Source organism: Gobius niger, assembly GCF_951799975.1.
Source record: "Gobius niger genome assembly, chromosome: 6".
NCBI lineage: Eukaryota > Metazoa > Chordata > Actinopteri > Gobiiformes > Gobiidae > Gobius > Gobius niger.
Genome location: NC_136857.1, coordinates 8121056 through 8143416, shown reverse-complemented (window position 1 = coordinate 8143416; position 22361 = coordinate 8121056). Strand labels below are relative to the sequence as shown.

Genomic DNA, 22361 nt, shown 5'->3' with positions numbered 1-22361 from the left:
TTGCAGCCCTAAAGGATAGTATTTGTTCCATGAAAGAGTCAGACTCTAAAGGCTAAGATGGTATACTGCTTCATTGTTCTGTTGTTAAGATTGGCTGGGAAGGTTTCAGTTTCAGGGAGCAAGTGGATGTTTTCTATTAGTATTATATTCAGTTTAACTGAAGCACAGTGGCACATGTCTCATATGTGACTTTTGTTTTACTATTGGTAAATTATATTCTAATTGAATTCTGTACCAATGCAAATGACTGAATACATTGAAACTGTTATGCAAATGTACCGGTGTCAAAGGAGAAGCAAAAAGGGAAGACACTTTGAATTGGCTGAATGTTACACCACAAATTGGTGTTGCACAAGCAATCAAAACAAAATATCAATTTGAATGGAAAGCAAATCCCAAAGGCCGCTATTATCTAGGCACTGTACAATATAAACTGAAAAGCAACAAAATAGCCCGTCTTCCTCTGGGTCTTGCAAAGTGTAAACCTAGCAAACCCAGTAGATAAGACCTTGAAAAACGTGTTCGAAAATGCATGTGATTCTTGCAATAATTTAGCAGTTCACATCGCAGTCATCTCTCAGATGTTAATACTCATGGACGTGTTTAAAATGTGCTCTAAATCTTAACTTTACCATTACAGAAATTGCAAATCTAAAGGCAACCGCAAAACTTGAATGAACATTTTCAATTAGATTTAAGCTAAAATTGCGTAGCGCTTCCACAAATCCCTTAAGATTCTCAAAGTGATTGAAAGTCGAAGATGAGACACAGCGGCCCCCATGTGGTCTTGTAGTACTAGCAGACAGAGCGCTTTAGTGAGGAAAAATGGTGGAAAGTTATTAGTGTATTTTGAAAAATGCTGTGCACTGTGCAATCCAGTATTACTCCACTGCCTCTGCCTTTTCTTTTTGTACCAATAATAGAACAATTCAGGTGTCTCAAAATAGTGTGAATTCTTATAATTGTTTTCTTTGTGCTGACTACACAGACTTTCTCCTTGAGCGTGGAAAGTCCTGAAAGCTATGCCTGGGTGACAAGTTACTCCCTGGTGAGGAGAAACCAGTGTTGTCTTTGGAATTAGGCAAGCAGCCCTCAATCTTGTAGGACACCGAGTTGTAGTACACAGAATTCAAGTGGCATCCATGGTTTTCGGTCATGAGGGGACTGTCACAAATGCCCAGCCGGTAGCACACACATGAGCAGAGGGAGCTCAGGCTGGACTGCGCCCTCTTGCCCCCAGCGATGTGGAGGTGCAGGCGGGCACAACGTGGGCTGAGCCGCCTCTTCTGGTCCTCCGCTGGGGACGAGATCAGGTTAGTCCGGCTGGTGCCCTCCTCCATTGGAAGAAAGAGAGTACTGTGTCTTCGCCGGTGCACTGTTCTCTGTCTGCGTTCCCCCAGGAAGCGAAGACCCCCGTCAAAAATCCCCCTGTTCCTCTTTAATGACGCCCGCTCCTGTGCGTCTCTCCTCTCATCTTCAGTGTTCATGGTGAGGAATCGAAGGACGACTAAATTCAGAAAAGCCCCGATAACTGTCAGCCCGACAAGAATGTACATAAAACTGAATGCTACATATGGTGTTTTCTCCTGAAGATCTTCTTTCTTCTGCAGTGCCACAAAGTCCCCGAAGCCAATAGTGGTGAGTGTGATGAAGCAGTAGTAGTATGCATGGAAGAAGCTCCATCCTTCGAAGTGGGAGAAGGCTGCAGCGCCCACACACAGCGTGCCGAAACAAGAGAGGAAGCCCACCAACACCATGTTCTCCATGGACACCTCTGGGCGTCTGCAGCCCAAGCATTGCTTCGCCTTGTGGAGGAGATAGCGCACGAACGTGTTCATCCTCTCGCCCAGGCTCTGGAACATGACCAAAGTGAGAGGGATTCCCAGGACAGCGTAGAACATGCAGAAGACCTTCCCTGCATCTGTGCCTGGAGCTGCATGTCCATATCCTTCATGCACACAGAAAGAGATGCATTAATACAACCCATGCACTGAAAAAATATTTCATTCAATGTTGATTTCATTCAACAGTGTCATCCATGAATACATAAAAAGCAAAATAATACATGAACTTACCAATTGTGGTTATAACTGTTATTGCAAAGTAAAAGGAACCGGCAAATTTCCACTGCCTTCCAGCGCGGTGTGGCTCAGCCTGAAGCACCACACGCTCGATCTCACTGTAGTCGTCCTCCGAGAAGCGGTACTTCTTCTTCATCTCGCTGCGCTTCTGCTCCAAGACGCGCCTGCGAGAGCTCTCTGTCTCGGACTCAAGTGCGTCAAACACCGCGGCGCCGACCAGCAGGTACGAGAACATGCACAGAATCAGCGACAGCGTACGCACGTTTTGCTTTTTCATCTTTGGGTTCAGAGGCGCGCGGTCACAGGTGGTTCGTGATCTCCCGCGAGCGCTGTCCACATCTGTGCTGCAGCCTGTTGCGTAAAGCGAAGGGATGGGAGCATGCAGGGGGAAGAAAACCTGGGGCAGGTACGTGGGGAGGAATGCGTGAATGTGCGCTGTGCTGACCAGCGCTCCCCACTCAACGGTATCTGTTTAAGCAGGTGCTTCTGGACTTGGCATGCGCAAAGCAAACTTGCCGCCTATCAATACAAAAAAAAAAAAAAAAAATGAACTTAAATAGCCCTCTGGTCTAGCTGTAGAGTCTTGTTGGCTAAAAGAGCAACAAGTTGAGCCCCATCTCCCCCCGGCAGATACCATCTAAAAGAAAGAGAGGGGGGTCAGCACCAGGGACAGCACCCGGTGTCTGAGCGCAGTGTTCATACTGTATCTCAGGCACAGTTCAGCGGTCAGGTCGGCTATTGGTAACTATATACGGACCTGCTGCAATGTTACATAACTGTCAAGTTTGAAGCACACTCAGAGTCTGACAGAGTAAAAATATTACACATTGTTTATGTGGCACTGGCGCTTTTTTACCCAGACATGGACCATAGTGTTAAGCAGGTCAATGTGTTGTTAAGATTAAAGGTTATTTCCGGGACTGTAGGCAACTAACTCAATAACCGGTGGCCTGCATGTTGTGCCATGTGGTAAAAGTGGTAGCCTAAATAGACTAGTACATAAAACAGCACTAGGACCACAATTTAATTTTAAATCCTCACTGTTTAGGAATGTCAAAAGTGTACAAATTTCACAACTCAGCAGTGCCATTCACGGCAGAAAATTATAAATCATCTGTGAAAAATCTTTTTTTTTTTTTTTTTTTTACTAAAATGAGGTGTAAAACCAAGTGTAGCCTGAGTACCGTGGGTTGCCATGGTTACTATCGACAGATGCCCAGTGTCAGCGAAGATGAAGATAATATTCAGTGATACAGACATTTATGAAAGAGAGCAAGCTACAGATGCACACGGCTAAACCTACAGCGACCGACAGAGATCCTGTATAAAGGGAATAATCCATGAGTGTGGCACAACGGCCACCCACTGCGTCTCACAGGTCGGCATCATAACATTGAAGGATGATAACAGAGAAAATGGGCATTCAGGTACAAATCTGAGCTACACAGACTTAACACTTTGTACAAGTATTAGATATGATTGCCTGGTGGACAAATGATTAAATCCAGGAATTAGAGTCATGTCGGGTTGCACAGGTGAACTAGCCCCTGTGTTTATTCTCCTCAGAGCAGTGACCTCGTCTAAGTGGCCTGTGCTTCTGTTAAGTGGCTAAATCAGCACACTTCCATCCCTGCTGTGAACCAAACCAGCCCTCCATAAATCAATTACATCCCCCCCCACTGATAAGAGCACAACCTGAAGCCAAAAAAAGCCAGCAGCAATCCATACAATTGCCAAATCAGGACAATAATTGGGGGCAATAATCTCTTCAGTTCAAAGAAAGGGCATATTATTATTATTATTAATAGTAGCAGTTGTATTAGTAGTAGCTAGAATTTGTGGAAGTATTATTGTGACAGTTTACTTAGGACAACTTTGCTATGTTAACAGATATACTTGACTGTAAGCATCCATATGTTAGCGTTGAAACAGAAGTCCGTAAGTATGGATAAAGGGCCTCAACTATAGAGTATATTTTGAATCATTTCATTGCAACCAACAAGTTATGATTATCAAACATCAAACACATTTAGTCTTACTCTTTTTAAGCACATCATATGCCTGAAGATGGTTGCAAAAGGGCCCAGTGTGTTATAGTATGTTTTAGAATTATTATTTTTTTCTTTTTACAAATTGCCATTTTTCTGTGGTCCCAAAATATATCCAAATAATATTCCTGTTATGAGTTTATGACAATATAATACTGTGGAACACCATATGTACGAGAGATTGATTGCATCCTTATGTTCAAGAATCCATTTTATGAAGAAGCAGGGGCGATAAATAGCAACACCAAATACTGGATGCCTGCAGAGCCCTCTGGTTTCCACAGTAACTAAGACCAAAAATAGCAACCCACACCAGCGGCCATTCAACACCCAGTCCCCTGTGATAAAGCATGCTACTATTTATATTTTGCAATGGTGAAGACGCTGCCATATAAGTTCACATCACGTCTGTCCACAAATTACTGTCAAGTGATGGACATCAAAGAAGTAATTAGATTGGTGCATCCCTCTGGTTAGTGAATAGAAAGGTGACTGATGATGCCCGGCTATGTAGTCCACCGGAAAACAGTTGTCTTCAAACAGAGTGGTAATAGGTCCTGATGAAATTAAATTTTGATCAAACCAAACCAAATTTTGACAATTTCTTCCCTTATTAGTATTATCTTTATTTTATGGTTTTAGTGCAGGGTATTCGGGTGGTAATGTAATGTCATTAGATGATGTATCTTATGTATAAAAACAGGTCTGTGTTAAGATACGACATGACATTTAAATCATCACGTTTAATATGGTGTGTATCCAGTCAGTCATAACATCTACTCAATATAATTTAGACCATAAAAATGTGTGCTGGAAAAACTCAGATTTTCTGATCTTTGCTCCCCATAGTGCGTGATGGTGAGTGCGCGTGACCAAATATGTAGAATTCAATATGCGTGGATGTAATGACGGAACAATGTTTTAAAAGCCAGTTGCGTGAATTCCCTGGTGCACCTGAAGGCAGCAGCACTGCTGCAGCCACGGCGCGCGCGCTCCTAGTGTCGTTGTCTCCGATGGAAGAACAGGGGAGCTCAGGGCCGTCCAAGTCACCCCTCAGGATGCGAGCTTAAGTCCGTACATGTCATTCATTCGAGCTAAACGCGCCTGCAGGTCTCTTTTTCTTCGTACGTTTGTAAAGACGTTTTCAGTCATGGAGGACGACTGTGTTTGCGAGTACGACTCGACGTGGGACACCGAGAGTGATGGAGAGGACCCGGCTGGAGAGAGCCAGACCCGGCGGTCAAGCCAAGACAAAAACAAGTCATCGTGGACACTGGTTTCTGTACGTGTGTAATGACATCAGGGTTTGATTCCGTGAAACATGCAGCAGTCGGCCTGGACTCTGCCACATTCAACTCAAGGAGGCGTTTTATTCCTCCGACTCCAAAGCTAATGTTAGCCTTGCCAATGCTAGCTTCCCTAGCATACATGTTAGCACACACAGTCTGGTGATCTTTGATCTCTGCCTGTCACTGTTTTCCTTCTGTGTCATAAGACAAACGGATCTTAATCATATTGTATATGCAGAGGTAGAATTATAAAAACAAGGTTAATCTAGCTCAAAACTCCCTTGTCTGATGCTGATGTGGTGGTTTTGTAGCACCATAACAAGTGTGTTAATAATATTCACTTGGGTAGAGTAACAGAAGCAAGGCAGTCAACCTGCACCATCTCAGGACTCATATATTTCTTCTTTTGTGCAGTGGCACCCCACTCCCAGAAACATGAGAGCAGCCAAGGACATGCAAAACTACAGAAGAGGATATCCTGTAAGTCTATCTTTTTATATTTAGTCTTAAATCAAACTGTCTATCAACTATACTGTATAATAAAGATCTATTGTTGCTTATCATCTCACAGAATTTAACAGATGATGAATGCCCTGAGGACAAAATGAGCAACCTGCAATTTTATCTCAATAAATCCCCCTCTTCTCCTGATGGTAAAACTACTATTTTTATAACATCATTTTATCATATTTTAGTGTAAGTGTAATTAATTGTTGCAACTTGCATTTGTTTGTTGCAGATGTCTACATTGATTCATTCCTTAAAGAATGGAAAAATGACTACAAAAGACTGGAAAGGGTCCATTCCTATATTCAATGGTATGACATGGCAATGTCCCAATCTGATTGTTTAAATGCATACAATAAATCAGGAATCATTTATAAATGCACATCATTTTATTTATCAGGCTTTTCCCACTGAGAGAACCAGGAGTCAATTACATGGCCTCAGAGCTGACCAAGAAGGAGATAGAGGTCAGCATAACACAAAGTCTTGGCAAACAAATCAGAGCCTATTTAAGCACCTTAAATAAGGTGCTTAATGGCAACACAAAGCTCTCTGGTTGACCATTGAAATATTTTCTTTTTAAGGCCTTCAAGAAGAGTGAGGATGCCCAGAAGAGGCTTGTAGAATCATATGAGCTTATGCTGGGCTTTTATGGTATCCGCTTGATCAACAAAGATACCGGTGAAGTGAAACGTGCAGAAAATTGGAAGGAGCGCTTTGGAAATCTTGAACGGTAATAAATAATCAAGTGGAAAAATTTGTACCTTTTAAAATGATTAACTGAAATGAATTATGTTCCCTCTTCAGCAATATGCACAACAATCTGCGCATCACCCGCATCCTGAAGAGCCTTGGGGAGCTTGGATTTGAGCACTATCAGGCCCCACTGGTGCGCTTCTTTCTGGAGGAAACTCTAGTGAGGAAGACTCTTAGCAGTGTTAAAAGAAGTGTGCTGGACTACTTCCTGTTTGCCGTGTTGGATAAGCAAAAACGGCAAGAGCTTGTACGCTACGCCTACCTTCACTTTGAGCCAAAGGATAAGTTTGTGTGGTGCCCTAGAAAAATACAGAGACAATTCCGAAAGGCGGAGAAGAGGTCAGAGGTAGTTGGGAATGGTGAAGGGAAAGACGACCTGCGGGCGAAGGCTAAAGATATGGACACAAAAGAAGATGCAGTGGATAATAATAAGTCTCAAAAGGGTGATAAAACAACAAGTAAAGAGAAAAATAAATCTGAAACATCTCCCGAACCAAAAGGTGAGGTTGAGGCTGTTGAGAATGGGAATGCTTCTGCAGAGAACAACAACAATGTAATAAGCAATGGAAGCAATTGTACAGATGATGAGGGAATGGACCATTCGCCCAGCGCAGAAAATATGGAAGCTAAAACTGAGAACTGCACCGAGCAGAAGGACAGCATCCTGGAAGCGGACAGCGTTATGCAAACGGATGGAGGCAGTGAGAATAAAAAAACGCCAAAGAAGAAGAGAGAGGATGACGCAGACTCTGACGGGGAGTTGCAGAAAGAAGGTAAAAACGTTTGCAATAAGTTGACCGGTCAGCAAACCCCACTCAAGACCTCCAAACCCTCTCTTCTGTCGGGAAGAGAGGAAAAAATCCCACGGACTGAATATGATCTAACAACAGAAAAGGATGAAGTAGTAGAGATGTCGCAAGAAAGTGTGCCGTCCGTAAATGGGTCAACGGTAAGCGGCAGCAAAACTACAGAGGAGCAGACAAACGGGAAAGAATCTGAGCCAATGGATACCGATTCAAGCCCCTTGAACGGAGACCGAACATCTTCAAACTTAGAGGTTTATAGTAAGAACGAAGTTGATGGAACAAATAAATCAAAATGAATTGAAAGGACAGATTTTTGAGGGACCTTCTGGCCTTATCTCTTAGATCTTTATACATTTTTTTTTTCTTTTCACTTTAAAGGACTATAAAGCTGAACTCTTTTCCTCAAGGGCCAATCAGATATAAGTTCTCAATAATACTTGATAGTGTTTTTAAATTTGCTACTCAACTTTGCACTTCAAATGAATTTAGATGAGTTTTTTGTTTTGTTTTTTTCTCAATGTGGGGAAATGCATTGTCCGAGGAAATGTGAGAAATGGCATTGTCTGATTTGCATATCTACTACTAGACCTATGTTAAAATGAACTGAAGACTGAATGTGATTTAAGATATATTTAAATAGGTAATTATGTTGCACAATCTGTTTGCTTCACTGCAGATTTGGAAAATATTTGTTAAAACTGTGCCAAAAATGTCAGACTGGTTGATTGTAAAATATTTAAGTAGATATGTCTTCTAAGCAGAACTGAAAAGACTTGGCTGACATTTTTAGCTCTGCTATATAATGAGATGAAAATAGCTAAAGAAATTAATGAAGCCAGGGCACTGTTTAAGGTTTTGAAATTTCTTGATGCATTTTTGTATCCGCACGTATTTCTTTCCATATTGTAAGCTGTAGTATTTAAATGAAAAGTTAAGAGTTTTACAAAATGCTGAATCGTTTATAAAAAGAAACTTTCTGAAGAACAACTGGCTGTTGACCAAGCAGAATAAAAGCTATATTGTTTTGTAAAAATCTTTGTCTCGATCCAGGCTTTTATTTTCCTCTAATAGGCCTCTATCTTGGTCTACTTTAGCTGTAAACTGATGCTAAATGTATTGGTGTGACTCATGCCTAAGCTGTGGAGGGTACGTCCACAGGCTACTGGCTTACTGAAGCCTGGAGAATGTGGAGGAGGAACAGCCTGTAGTGCAGTTTTAGAATAGTTCTTTCACGTTACACTTTCACAGAGATTATGCCACTGTCAGACATTTCAAAAATATTGTGATAAAGGTTTTCGACAAGGCCTTCAGACGTTCAGAAAATGCCTTTCTAATAAACACAGCTTCTTGAGTCTGAGCATCCCCCACTGAAGGCCACATGCCATAACTTTAGCTCTGCCCACTTGTGTCCGCAATGGTTCCCCTCAGCCTTGTGCATCCTTGAGCAGTCCCACTCTGACCCCCCTCGCCCCTGTGTGCGGTCACAGCCCCTTCGACTGGAGACTCGGGCTTATCTGGTACCGAGGAGGACGCCATTCAGGACCCTTTCGCTGCGACGTAAAGGGACTCCGTAACGGGCGCAGGGGGGACTGAGGACTGGGTACCGGGGATTTTACCTTATCTTTATAAATCCGTTTTGTGAGGGCGAGCGGAGAGCCATGGCGAAGTTCTCCGCGCTCTGGGTGCTTCTACTGTGCCAACTTTTGACGTGGTCATCAGCACAGGTAAGCGCAGAAGACAACGTTTGAAATGCCTCCATGTCACCAGGACTATTCCACTGTTTATATACATGGAGACTGTTCATCCACCTGCCATTGTCGGTGGTATCGTAAGACAGAAAATAATATTAACATAATATGGCATTATCATCTGATCTTTTTCGGTCCATTTAGGCTCTGCACATCATAGTTATGTGCAGGTGCTGTGTCCCTCGCACTAGTTCAATAAGACGTTTTTTCTCTCTCTCTGAACCTGTGGAATGCGCGCACTGGAGATCCGTGCGCCAGCGCACAATGCTGCTTCTGTTCATTCACCTCTGGGCCACGCACAGGCTCAGTCTAACTTTAACAAAACAAAACTTTATAAATTATCAACTAGAAACAACGTGGAAGCTATGGGTGGATTTAACACATCAGGCTGATTAGTGTCAGCTTACCTGCAGCGTTTATGCATCACAGTAATTATTCTAAATGTTTTTAAAGTTGCATTAAACTACATTTTTTTCTCAGCAGTTATTGCATATAACGATTGGTGCGGGCTTCTGTGTGCATAATAGATGAATATGCAGGAGTCTATCGCCTATAGCTTGCTTTTTTTCTTTGTCTGTGTGTGGTTTTATGTTGTTCTAGTTATTTTATATTATAGCTTTTGTTTATTTAATTTTTTTACAGAGGCCTGGCCCCAGAGGATCCCCTGGGCAGCCAGGACCCCCAGGACCTGCAGGAAAGGATGGCACAGATGTGAGTTGCACTCTCTGAGGCGCCACACAGTGCGCTGACGGTGGATGTAATACATATATGTAGTTTCATTGTAACATAAAAAAAGACTGGCAAATGTGGTCTTTTATGAATCATATCAATGATTATTTTGTTCATTTGTTTTTTGTGTGCATCTTCCCAAAAATACGTCCGCAAACATATTGCCAGACACTTGGAAACGTCTTTATGTGTTCCAATCAAATCGATCGATCTGGTGAATTGTGTAATTGGATGATCCAAAGAAGCTGTTGACAATATCATGGCTTGAATGAAATTGACCTCTGTGAAGTTGGATTTTTATGTTAGAGGCTCCTCCCATCTGCCCTCCTCTTGGTATAAAACAATAATAGTGTTGTTAGATGGGCAGGGGTTTGTCTGATGAAAGCTGTCCACAGGTAACATCCATTTGAAGTATCAAGACTCAAACTTCATTATCTGGTTTCATTTTACCAAAATAAGGTTAAATTAAATAACATTTTATGGTAAATCCAAACATTTTGTAAGACAAAGGATCTACTTTCACCCTCTGAGATCACGGAGGTGGATTTGTAAAAACAAGTTGTTGTTTTTTAAGGAAAATCTCAATTTGGCGACACACAGAAGTCCATTTATTATTTTGATTTGATTTGTTGTGCATTACCAAAATAAAACTCACATTAACTCTGAATATTTTGTTATATCAGTGATATAAGAACATTTGGACACTAACAGTGTAGTAAAACATTAGTAGATATTTTTGGTAAAGTAAGTGAAGGCACACAGAGGGCCCATTCATACATTCCCCAGCTCAGTGAGAGCATCTCAAGTTTCAGCTCACACCTTCAGCCCCTTCCCTTTTCCCAAATCAAACTTCGTCATGTGACCAGCCTGCACTGGGTCAATTTAGCAATGTTTTTTTTTCTTTAAGAGGTGCTACAGAAGCCAAACATTTTACAATTAACATGGGAAATTGGCTGAATAACATCCATATATAAGGAAGAATCAATCAAATGTATATCTTGTTCATCTGCAGGGTAAACCTGGCCCTGCTGGACTAGCAGGAAAGGCTGTAAGTATTTAAATTTGGTGAAGCTTTATGTATCTGACAGTTTGTAATGGGACGATGACTCTACTGATGTTATTTTCAGGGACCCAAAGGAAAAGCTGGAATTGCCGGAAAAGCAGGAATACCTGGCTTGCCTGGACTACCCGGAGTGGACGTAAGATTAATATTTATTAATGTGCGCTAAAAGTGAGAGATCATTTCAAATGTATGATGTCTTGTATATCTTCAGGGTTTGACTGGTCCTGATGGCCCAAGTGGAAAAGATGGACCCGCAGGAGAAGCTGTAAGTGAACAAACTCAGTCCATAATAACATTTCTGAGAGAGGTGAATTATGAGCAAGGTAAAGTCTAACTGTCAGTCCAGATTTGTCAAACTCTGCCTGTTGGTGGGAATATTTTTAATGAGGGGTCAGAATTGGATTTATTTCCTCTAATCCGGACCGGAATGCCTATTGCTGCCTGCAACATTAATCTCATGGGATAAAGTGTGTTGGTCTAATGCTGAACATACTATCCACTGAATGACAAGCACATTGAAGTTGAGAGAAGGTTGGGTTCATGTTCAACAATTTGATTACAATACTGAATTACTTTATGGATTATATTATGCATCGGGGCCCAATATATTAGGAAAAAAAATCTGTCTAAATTAAAATATTATATTCAACTTATAAATATAAAGAATTTGCTGCTTGGCACTCTGTTAATTCAAGCGTTTGATCAAAATGATGACAATCAAAATCTGGTAAAACTGTTGAAAACTATCAAGGATATTTGGAGATGGGCTGCTAGATTTCAGAAAAAATTGTATTTGCATTTTTTCTGCCAAATATTCAATTAGATTAGATTTTTTTTATTCAAGTTTTAAAGATAGAAATACAAGCTGCTAAATTATTACAAGAATCACATTCATTTCATGGCATGAGCAACACGGTGGTGCAGTGGTTAGTGCTCTTGCCTCACAGCAAGAAGGTTAAAGGTTTGATCCCCAGCCCTGCCAGGGAGCACGTTCTCCTTGTGTCAGCGTAGGTCTCTTCTCTCCTCTGGGTGCTGTTTTCCCCCACCACTAAAAACATGTACAATAGGTCAGGATGAAAGAGAGTGTGTTTGTGTTTGTGAGACAACGGATGAAACTTAGTGAATGGGTACAATCCGGTGTTGTGTGCTTACATGCATTCAAACAGACTAAGAACAATGTTAAAAGAGGTTTAAACAACGGGATTTGCAGGTTTTATACATAAAACGGAGCATATTTAGTTGTTTGTAGGAAACATTGTATTGTCTTTATGTTACTGTAGCCTTTGAGATCCACTCATTGCAACCAACTTGGAATCACTTTTTATTTCATGTGACAGGCAAAGTTAATAAATGAAGAGTAACTATTTACAGGTTCTCAGCAGATTCAACCACAGGATGCCATCTGCCCTCCATCTCAGTTTTCCTTTAGAATGATGAGACTGACTATTATGCCATCCTATTATTACTAGCAGGCTAACCTGACTACGAGTTGGTAAAAAACGTTCAGGAATTTTCACACTGCAGCAGCATATTTACTGTCAAGGCAGATAAAGCCCCGGACAATCAAACTCATTAACTGGAGTGAGTGGAAGTGTGTCTCAACTAGAGCTTCTAATTACCCCGATTATCACTGTGTTCTCTCGAGCTTACAGACCTGACAAGAATACAGAAGATCTGAGGAGCAAATGATGCAGCTCACATGACTTGTAACAGGTTTAGGTTGTTGTTTTTGTAGTAGAAGTATTCACAGTCCGACTGTAGCACAATTGGACTGTAACTGAGACTGTCAGTGTGAGAGTTTATTTGGACAACACAAATACAGCTGTGAGGAGTCAAAGCAGACTCGGGCCAGTTGAAAGGCTCAGGGCAAAGACAACACTCAGCTAAAATGCAGATATAGTGGCACTATTTACTTTTTCTACACTGAATGATGGCATCCTGGCCTCTAAGTGGTGCTGGTGGAGGGATGGACCCCTATTCATAAGCTGCTGCTTTTTGGGAGTCCATTTTTCACAATAGAACACAATTGTTTTTTCTGATCAGTGTTGGGCAAGTTACTTTAAACTGTAATAAATTGTATATTAGTAGTTACAGCCTTAAAATGTAATGTGTTTTTTTATTGCATATTACTGTTTCAAAAATGTAACTGAGTTACACTACTTTTAGTTACTTCTGAGTTACCTGTGGCAACATATGGACTGAAATGGTAGTGATGCCATCAAGCAAGGTTGCAGTCAGATTTCCTTTTCCTTCTCTTTCCCCATTCTCTTGTGTTATACTGAAAAAAGTAATATATTTTTTGAACTCGTTACTTTTGTAATATGTTACCCCCAACACTGCTTCTGAACTAAAACTAAGCTTAAGTAGTCACTTCTAAGGAGGATGACTTAAAGTGTAAAGCTATAGATCCACTGTTAAATCAAACCCACACAGATGTGGCTCTTACTTGTTCAGTGATATGTGTAATGTTGTGTCTAATGCTTCTTTATAGGGTGAAGCAGGACCTTCCGGACCGCCCGGGCCTCCGGTAAGTATAGCCTTAAACAACAACAGCCCTAATGTGGACTTTGATGTCTGTGACTTAATGCACCCATCGTGTCTTCCGTAGGGCAGAGGGAGAGCAGGAGCTCCAGTGAGTACAAAGCACTGATACCTTTAATTCATACAAGCTTTTGCACGAAACACTAAACTTGTTTGCTTTGTTTCAAGGGTTTACCTGGAACTAATGGTTTACCAGGTGGAGTTGGACCTCAGGGGGCAACTGTAAGTATTTATTTATTTTTAAATCTAAAATAATTCAAGCATCTTATTGAACCGAAAGTGTGAGATTGCAGCAGTAACTTTACACAGCTGAGTTAGAACAAAGTGATACGGAGGGAGATTCATTACTTTTAGTTTAGTTGTGTGTTCAGTGGATCAGGATCTTCATTGTTTTTTTTGTTTTTTATCAGGGTGCTGAGGGACTTCCTGGACTTCCTGGCCCTCCAGGTCCTGATGGTCTTCCTGTAAGTAACATTATATTTTTTATCAAAACCAAATATGCAAGTTTATGCAAGATAATTGTTCTGTGGGGAAGTTGCCCTTTTCTTCAGAAAAGCCCAGGTGATGTTGGCCGTTACAGTTAGGGTTTTAAGGATTTTAGATTAACTAGCTCTTTTAATATAAAGATGTAAATTAGACAACTTTGATGAGTGAAAAGTGCCGTGGTCCTTTTCCTTTCTTCTTTTATTTTATTTCATGTATAATTCAAGAATTTGGTCTTGTTAAGCTTGTGTTTGCTGCCATCTAGTGGTGGTTATTTGTCAAATTCCACTATTTTTTTGATCCAATGACAAAAGTACATTTGCTTTCTGTCGTTTTCAGGGTTTGCCAGGCACAATTCAAGATCTCAATGGTGATCTACTTGTAAGTTCAAAATATTTTAAGTCACATACAGAATATATGACACAATGTTCATGATAGCAAGACAATATGACAAAAGGGGAACATTAATATTGACAATACATTTTTTGTCTTTAGTGCCCTGCCATCTGTCCCCCTGGCCCTCCTGGTCCACCTGGAATGCCAGGATTCAAGGTAAATACAATATTGATTTGGTCAAGAGGATTTCCATAAATAGAATTGAAACGTTTAATTAGTTGTACAGCTACACACTGCTTGCTCATCTTGTTTCTATGCAGGGACATACTGGACACAAAGGAGATAAAGGAGAGGTTGGGAAGAATGGAGAGCAGGTGTGTTAAGAATGTCATATGTTATAATAATAGTGTTGTATAGAGTTTGTTCTGATGTCTGTAAACATTGTAGGGTGATGCTGGACCTCCTGGTCAACCTGGTCTGCCAGGCACCGTGGGTCTGCAGGTGAGCACAGTACTCTCACTGTACTCTACCGTTATTATATCATGAATCTCTGTTTCTTCATTAAAAATACTCCTTGTACAATGGCTCGGTTTAGGGCCCACGAGGTCTGAGAGGGCTGCAGGGGCCCATAGGACCAGTGGGAGACAGAGTAAGTACATTGTATTATTCTGCTCATTGAGACAAGACACAAGTTTGACATTGTCCTTCCTTTAGGGCCTACCTGGCTTTAGAGGAAAACCTGGCGCTGCTGGCCTCATTGGCAAGACAGTGAGTTCATGTCTGTTTGTAACTCATATGTTTCGCTATTGAGCATTAGCTCTTTTAGCCAGCAGACCATTGGTCCCATCAATGAATAGCTGTATATGTTTCATCTGATGCTTCCAGGGCGACGCTGGAGAGAAAGGACCGCAAGGGTTCAGAGGACCAAAAGGGGAGATAGTGAGTAATCAGCTTTTACGGGAATCTTTTATCACTAGTGTACAGTGCTGCACCCTCTGTCAAGGCTAACTAATACATGCATCACTTACAGGGTAAAATTGGTCCCAAAGGAGCACCAGGTGGACTAGGGCCTAAAGGGGAGCCTGTAAGTTGAAGACTGAAACACAATCACAATGTCCAGCTCACCATTGTTCTGTAACAAAGTCTCATGTTGTCAGGGTATTCCAGGGAGAGACGGCAAAGATGGCACACCAGGACTGGACGGAGAGAAGGCAAGACTTAGCTTCCTTTGAGTGTAGTGTTGACCATGTCAGCAAAGTAACAGGTCCATGAGCTGTTGTTTGTTTGTTTTCAGGGTGATGCTGGGCGCCATGGGGTAGTCGGTGAGAAGGGACCAAATGGACTTCCTGTAAGAAAAAGTTTTTAATTTGTGATAATAAAAATAATGTGTTTGATCAATAGAACTGTTGCTTGGGCACTAACCATCACCAAATTATGTGATTTTCTTTTCAGGGGCTCCAAGGAAAGGCTGGTACAAAGGGATCAAAAGGAGGAGTTGTGAGTATATACTGAGAACACGTTTTAAAAAAGACAAAAGTCTAAAACGAACTGTGATTTCATCTTCTGTTTGTTGTAAAAGGGTGACCCAGGAAAGTCCGGTGAGACAGGCCCCTCTGGAGAGCCAGGTATTCCTGTATGTATCTTGTAGAATTTGGGGAAGTGTTAATTAAACCACATCACTTTGGAGATCTAACACAACTGTCTCTTCATTTAGGGTGACATTGGTATTCCAGGAGAAAGGGGAATCGCAGGTCCCAGAGGAGTAGCTGTAAGTAACGTATCTGAAACCATAGTACATCTGTCCCAGTTGGTATGAACAAACCAAACTACAAATATGCCATTATTTCTGTTACATTATATAATATATAAAAAAAGGTTTTCCAACTTCTAAATGTGTAAAATGTTTTTTTCTAAATACATAAGCTGATAAAATTCTAGCATTGAATGTGATGATTTGTTGTAGCTGTAAGCAGAATAATTATCAATCCTAATAGCTTGTTCTGTGATAGGTGTGTGAAGTTTTAGCACTGTAGGTTTGAAGATCTTATCATAATAATATTGCTTTTGTGTACAACAGGGTGGAATCGGGCCTGTCGGAAATGCTGGGCCACAGGGAATTAAGGGATTCCAGGTCAGTCCCGACATATTAATGAATAGCAACAATTAGTCCAAGTAATTGATTCATGTATTTTACTGGTTCTGCTGCAGGGGCTGAAAGGAGCTTTAGGGGATGCTGGTCTGCCAGGGCCAACAGGAATCAGAGGAGAGTTTGGTGAAAGGGTATGTTAATTGTTGAAATGTTGAAATATGCAACAGTTTCCAATAATTCATACAAATCACACAAATATTAAGCCTGGACAAACAGTACATACAGTAGTTTTAGGTAGTTGGTCACTGCAGTTGGTGCTGTATCATCAGTGGGTATCTCCCTCCTAGTGGCTCAAAGACAGTACTGCAGTGTGACAGACAAAGGCAGTCTTTATAACTCTCATGATTTTCTTCAAATACCTCAGGTTTGCTCCCCACTGCTCTTCCACATGAACCATACAATGACTCTCTCTCTTTTTAGGGTCCAGTTGGCGCTTCTGGGGCTAAAGGAGACATGGTAAAATATAAATATATATACGTATATGAATAATTTCCACCCAATAAGGCTGAGAAAATGTATTTTCAAGGAGCTAAAAAAAACAACATCTTATATTTGACTTGGATGAATAAGTAATATGCTCTCGTATCTCAGGGCGTAGCAGGAAGTGATGGTTTGCCCGGGGAGAATGGAGAACCAGTGAGCATTGTTTTCGTAATAAAGCATAAAAAAGGACTTCTTTTTAAATGATTGTAATAAAAATGATGTCTTTGATTCTAGGGTCCATTCGGTCCAGTGGGTCAAAAGGGAGAGGTGAGTCTAAGTGTTTGTTTCGTAAAGCTGACAATAGGAGGTTGACCTACATGGTTTTAAATAGATTGATCCTGAGTGACAGTGTGTTGTGACCTGTAAGCAGAGGTGGGTAAAGTAGCCAATATATTTACTCAAGTAAGAGGAACGATACTTATCCTTACTCAAGTGAAAGTAAAAAAGTACTTGGTGAAAATGTTACTTGAGTACTGTGAGTAACTGTCTGAGAGTACATGTCAGATTTATTTTCAATGATGCCATAAATTGTGTGAAACTTAACATGAAAAATCATGTGGAAAATACATAAAAATTCCAAGAAAATGACAGAAAATACAGGAAAACTAAATAATTCTTTGTAACAACGTGCACAAGACGAACTACATCTATTTTACAGATCAAAATGAAGCAATTGCCTCAGTGGAAAAAGCAAATTACTATTATTACTCAAATAAGAGTACAGATACTGCATTACAATTTTACTCAAGTAGAAGTAAAAAGTACTGTATGATAATCAGAAAGTTACTCAAGTACATGCACTAGAGTAAATGCACCTGAGTATTACCCGCCTCTGCTTCATAATCTCCATGAATGAGCAGAGCCTATTTTAAAATGTTTATATCTGCCTATTGTATTTGTAAGCATGATTTGGGATGTGAATGATTTTTATGTTTTTGTTTTTTTCAATTGTAGTCAGGGAAGAGAGGAGAGCTTGGACCAAAGGGAGTGACGGGACCACAGGGTGAGCTTGGAGCAAGAGGAGCCCCTGGAAAACAAGGCCTAATGGGTTTCCAGGGAGAACAGGGAAACCCTGGAATTGCCGGGAAGACTGGCGTACCGGTACATCAACTCATTATAAACTTTACAGCGTAACTATACTAAAACAGCGTTTTGGGATGAAACGTAAATCTAACCTTTGGTCAATCTATGTTTAGGGTAAACTGGTGAGTGAGCAGCACATCAGAGAGTTGTGTGGTTCTATGATCGATGGTAAGTTTTGACCAGACCATCTTTAAGTATTTGAATTGCAATTGAAATAAATATTGCATTAACATCTAATTCTTTGAAACTAACCGTGTGATGTTGTCTTGTTATCAGATCAGATTGCACAGCTGGCAGCTAACCTCCGACGACCCTTAGCTCCCGGAATGGTGGGTCGTCCTGGCCCTTCAGGGTCCCCTGGCAAACCTGGCGTACTCGGCTCTATAGGACACCCAGGCTCCCGAGGGCCACCTGGATACAGTGGACTTCCGGGTGAACTGGGAGACCCCGGTCCAAGAGGTAAAAACAAAGACACAAATTTGCAGCTACAACAAACAAACTATCATCGTTCTTCTTTTAACAGGTGACGTTGGTGAGCAAGGTGACAAAGGGCCCACAGGCAAAGCTATTGACGGTCCTGTTGGAGACCAGGGATACCAAGGTATGTGATCTACAGCTTCTTGAGTCAAAGAAAGATATGAAAGAGGTCTTCGCTCACATTCGAATTGTGTCCACAGGTCTTCCAGGAGTGCCAGGTATCGTGAAAGATGGACGTGATGGGTCCCCTGGAGACCCCGGAGAGTCTGGAGAGTCAGGCAGAGTAGGAAGGACTGGGCACCAGGGAACCCCTGGAATCTGTGACACATCAGCCTGCCAGGGGGCAGCCCCTCATGGGAAATCCACAAACCCCAAAAACCATTAAACTTGGACCACCTTCAGAGCACCTGAACAAGGAGTGATGCGTGAAGACAAAAAATAAATCAATATCCAAGAAAGTAAGTATCACATTAAGGGTGGAGAAACAGCAACAAATGTGATACAGTGAGAAGAAAAAAATGCAGTAACATCAAAGGAGTAACTTTACTACCAGAACAATCAAAGGCAGGCATCTGGCAACATCAGTGAAAGAAGTGGACTAAAAAGCTGCAACTATGGTGCTCCCAATACTGTCTAATGATGACAGGACTTGACGGGAAATCAAAATGAGTTCTTTTGTGTGTACATGTTTCTATGCTTCTTGTACCGAACGTAGTCTTAAAATCATACAATACAGCTCTGAACTGAATGTGCGTGTATTATGGCCCTTTAATGTAAATTACAGGTACTGTATTACCTCAATGAGCAGAACACACCTTCCTTGTAAAATATATGAACACATTCTGGTTACAGTATTTTAAAGCAACAGAATAAAACGGTCACAAAGGTTCCAAAATGTACAGTTCTGTTTTTGTCTTGTGAACTTAAGTGTCTGGCTTTGGCATAAAACTAAACAGTTAAAAATGAAGATGGATGTAAATCTGAGCTTTGTTGTTGATCTGTTTTAGCCCTTCAATGACCACATCCACTATGTTCTAACAGTGCTGTAACTATTAAATTTACATGACTTTAAATACTATTTATTATTTTTGGATGACTGTTGTATGTACAGTAAGATTATACAGCGACATGTTGTAAGAAAAGACAAATAAAGCCACTTTTCAGTAAAACATTACTCCTTTCTACATATGAACAGTATACATATTTTAAGGAAGATGAAATAAATCAAGATATAATTATAACCTGTTGTAAACTATGAAAACTTGTAAATAACAGCATAAAGCACATTAACAATGTTGTAAAAGCATTGTGTTCAACCGGAACTCTTCTTTTCCCCGAAAATTCAATAAAAGGAATACATTTGACAAATTTGTGATATTTAAAAATAGCTGAAAAAAGAGACCAGAACAGGTAGTACAAAAAGTAAAAACAACATACATTTATCTAAATACCTGAGTAGTTCATTAATAGTTAGCATGGATCATGGCTCGACTGCCATGGGAATGTTCTCTGTGTCCTGGATGAGGTCATTCACTGCAGAAGGGTTGGGGTTTAGTCCATTTTCATCTATAAATGTCTTCTGAAACTCCTGCAACGCCAAAGTTAGTAACGTGTGAATTAAGTGAATTAAAACTTGATGACATGATGCCGTTATATCTCCTATTATCCTTATCCTAGAATGCAGAACACAGACAAACCTCTTTTATCGTGTCTCCATATACTTTATTGACATATCTGAGGTAGGTAGCAGTCCACTGCAGAGTTGTTACTTTGTCCGTGTCTCTCTGACAAAATGGCACAAGCATATTCAGCTCATCACAGCAGAAACGGATCCTCCTCCTACAAATCAGTGCATTGTCTATTATTATTCACAAGACAGACATAATACATTCTGTCAATATTCCTCTCAGTCTACATCATCTTTGATTAAAATCCTCACCTGCGCTCTCTTTCCTTACTGTTGTGTCTCTCTCTGCGCACGTTCGGGGGGACCGACTGCTGCGGCTTTTTCTTCGCACTGCCCCTCTTCTCTCCGGCTGAATCAGGTGTGTCTTTGAAAGGCTTCGATTTAGCAGCTTGATCTTTTGTGGGAGCAAGAGGTGAGGTTTTTCTATCTACAAAGAATGAAGACTTGACTTCATGCATAATGCATATGACTGCACTAAAACAAACTGTTAAACTGCAGGGCATACCTTCTGGTTGGTTGTTAGCCTTTGCAAAGGAAGTATTTGTTAGAACCTTTTCTGGGAAAAGATTCAGCGGAAATCCCTTCGGAATGATAAAGCCCTGTTGGGGGATTTAATTGAAATGCTAAGGTTAACTCAAATAAATCTACTAAAAACTTCTCATCTTACTGGTCCACAAATGTTGGTCGCAGGGTTGTAAATTCCTATGTACGGGCCAGACATCTCATTTCTTCTTTCAGGCATAATCCACTTCTGCTGGGAGGGATGACTGCTTGCATTCTGTGTTTCTAAAGACTGTTTAAGTATTGTCAGCGGTCTAAAAAAATATGCATATATACATTTATTAAAACAGCAAAACTGATGCTATTATGCGGCATGCTGCTGCTGCTTACTTGCTAAGAACAGCAGACTGAAGATCCTCTGGTCCCATGCTCGTTCCAACAATGGAGCTGAATCTTTTCTCCAAACATACCCTGGCAGTGCAGGGTCCTCTTATCTGTGAGGGGAGGCTGGAGTTGTCAGACGAAGCTGCTAAAGAGTCCTCTCCCCTGATTTTGGCCAACACGAAACCAGGTACTTCTCCATAAGAGGGTGGGGTCTTTTCTCCAGGTAAGACCACCACATGCCCATCAGATGAAGTGGACAGGTCGATGGCTTGCGTGGTGGACAGCGGGGACATCACTGAGGCGTGTTTAATCATGGCCGCATCCTGATCTGGCATGTCTGACACATTTGTCTCCATGTGCGTTTGAATGAGATGCTGAAGATGGGTGTATTCGCCTTCTGACATCTCTGCCGCTAGATTGAGCTCCGGACCCAACAACTGTCCTCGGTCAGGAGACAAAAAGTCACTTTGGTTCAGAATAGCACCTGCTGAGTAGATGCGCTCTTCCTTGGGCGCAGGTGATACGTGCAGGTGGCGCTCTTCTTTACAGGAAGACATCTTTACTGTAAAGGAAAAGTAGACAGATTATTATTACTGTTAATAATGCATTCATTTATTAATTTAAACAGCAAATAAACAAACATGAAAGGTACCATAACTGTGATTATTAATTAATGAGCCGAAATTAAAATAAATAAAACAAAACTTGCAGCTTAGTTAGCTAGCCTAATAGCTAACTAGTCATTAGCATACATGATTCAACTGACATGAAGGATACGAACACGTTTAAAGGTAAATCCACTATTATTACACAATTTATTATTAACCATCCCCAAACATGTCGTTGATTACAATAGGCTAAACGATTAATAAATGAGCAACCTTAAATGTGTCCCGGAGTCAGTCCAGCCGCCGCCGCCACTTTGACACACGACGTCATTTACGTAACGGCAGCGAGACCTTGAGAACGAGCATGCGGAGCACATACGTGAAAAACTAAATAAACACTCGACGAGTTCACGCTAATCAAAGAAGCTCTGAGGGTGAGTGTTCTTTGTTTACAATATACATGTTTTGGATAAATAGTGCTGTTTTGTTAGTATGTATCTAGTATTTTAAATGTGCCTGTGTCTTGGTAGCCTAGCTAGCCTGAGGTGTGCGGCGTGTGCGACTGAAAGTGTGTGATAACTTTTCTGTTTCCTTTTTCTCTC

The 22361-nt window shown here is 41.0% G+C and overlaps 4 protein-coding genes across 4 annotated transcripts; 2 read left to right on the top strand and 2 right to left on the bottom strand.

The window, feature by feature from the left end:
- Window positions 1-901: 901 nt before the first annotated feature.
- Window positions 902-2759, bottom strand: kcnk15 (potassium channel, subfamily K, member 15). The gene is made up of 2 exons (XM_079558433.1): window positions 2076-2759; window positions 902-1948 (listed from the first exon to the last, which is right to left on the bottom strand). Exons 1-2 carry the CDS (start codon window positions 2356-2358, stop codon window positions 981-983), a joined length of 1251 nt encoding a protein of 416 aa, XP_079414559.1. The 5' UTR covers window positions 2359-2759; the 3' UTR covers window positions 902-980.
- A 2334-nt stretch (window positions 2760-5093) lies between these two features.
- ogfr (opioid growth factor receptor) lies at window positions 5094-8471 on the top strand. Its single transcript, XM_079558672.1, has 7 exons — window positions 5094-5411; window positions 5833-5898; window positions 5990-6071; window positions 6158-6236; window positions 6326-6392; window positions 6510-6658; window positions 6733-8471. Exons 1-7 carry the CDS (start codon window positions 5208-5210, stop codon window positions 7781-7783), a joined length of 1698 nt encoding a protein of 565 aa, XP_079414798.1. The 5' UTR covers window positions 5094-5207; the 3' UTR covers window positions 7784-8471.
- A 396-nt stretch (window positions 8472-8867) lies between these two features.
- Window positions 8868-19665, top strand: col9a3 (collagen, type IX, alpha 3). Its single transcript, XM_079558678.1, has 32 exons — window positions 8868-9211; window positions 9878-9946; window positions 10977-11012; window positions 11092-11163; window positions 11239-11292; window positions 13519-13554; window positions 13636-13659; window positions 13737-13790; window positions 13979-14032; window positions 14391-14432; window positions 14547-14603; window positions 14708-14761; window positions 14835-14888; window positions 14983-15036; window positions 15102-15155; window positions 15273-15326; window positions 15418-15471; window positions 15545-15598; window positions 15682-15735; window positions 15840-15884; window positions 15967-16020; window positions 16102-16155; window positions 16465-16518; window positions 16596-16667; window positions 16957-16992; window positions 17128-17172; window positions 17254-17286; window positions 17974-18120; window positions 18216-18270; window positions 18379-18561; window positions 18626-18703; window positions 18780-19665. The coding sequence occupies exons 1-32, from the start codon at window positions 9146-9148 to the stop codon at window positions 18962-18964; spliced, it is 2037 nt and encodes a 678-aa protein (XP_079414804.1). The 5' UTR covers window positions 8868-9145; the 3' UTR covers window positions 18965-19665.
- A 165-nt stretch (window positions 19666-19830) lies between these two features.
- Window positions 19831-21721, bottom strand: LOC306965054 (uncharacterized protein). Its single transcript, XM_079559276.1, has 6 exons — window positions 21158-21721; window positions 20934-21081; window positions 20772-20865; window positions 20519-20693; window positions 20277-20418; window positions 19831-20167 (listed from the first exon to the last, which is right to left on the bottom strand). Exons 1-6 carry the CDS (start codon window positions 21706-21708, stop codon window positions 20060-20062), a joined length of 1218 nt encoding a protein of 405 aa, XP_079415402.1. The 5' UTR covers window positions 21709-21721; the 3' UTR covers window positions 19831-20059.
- Between the last annotated feature and the right edge of the window lie 640 nt (window positions 21722-22361).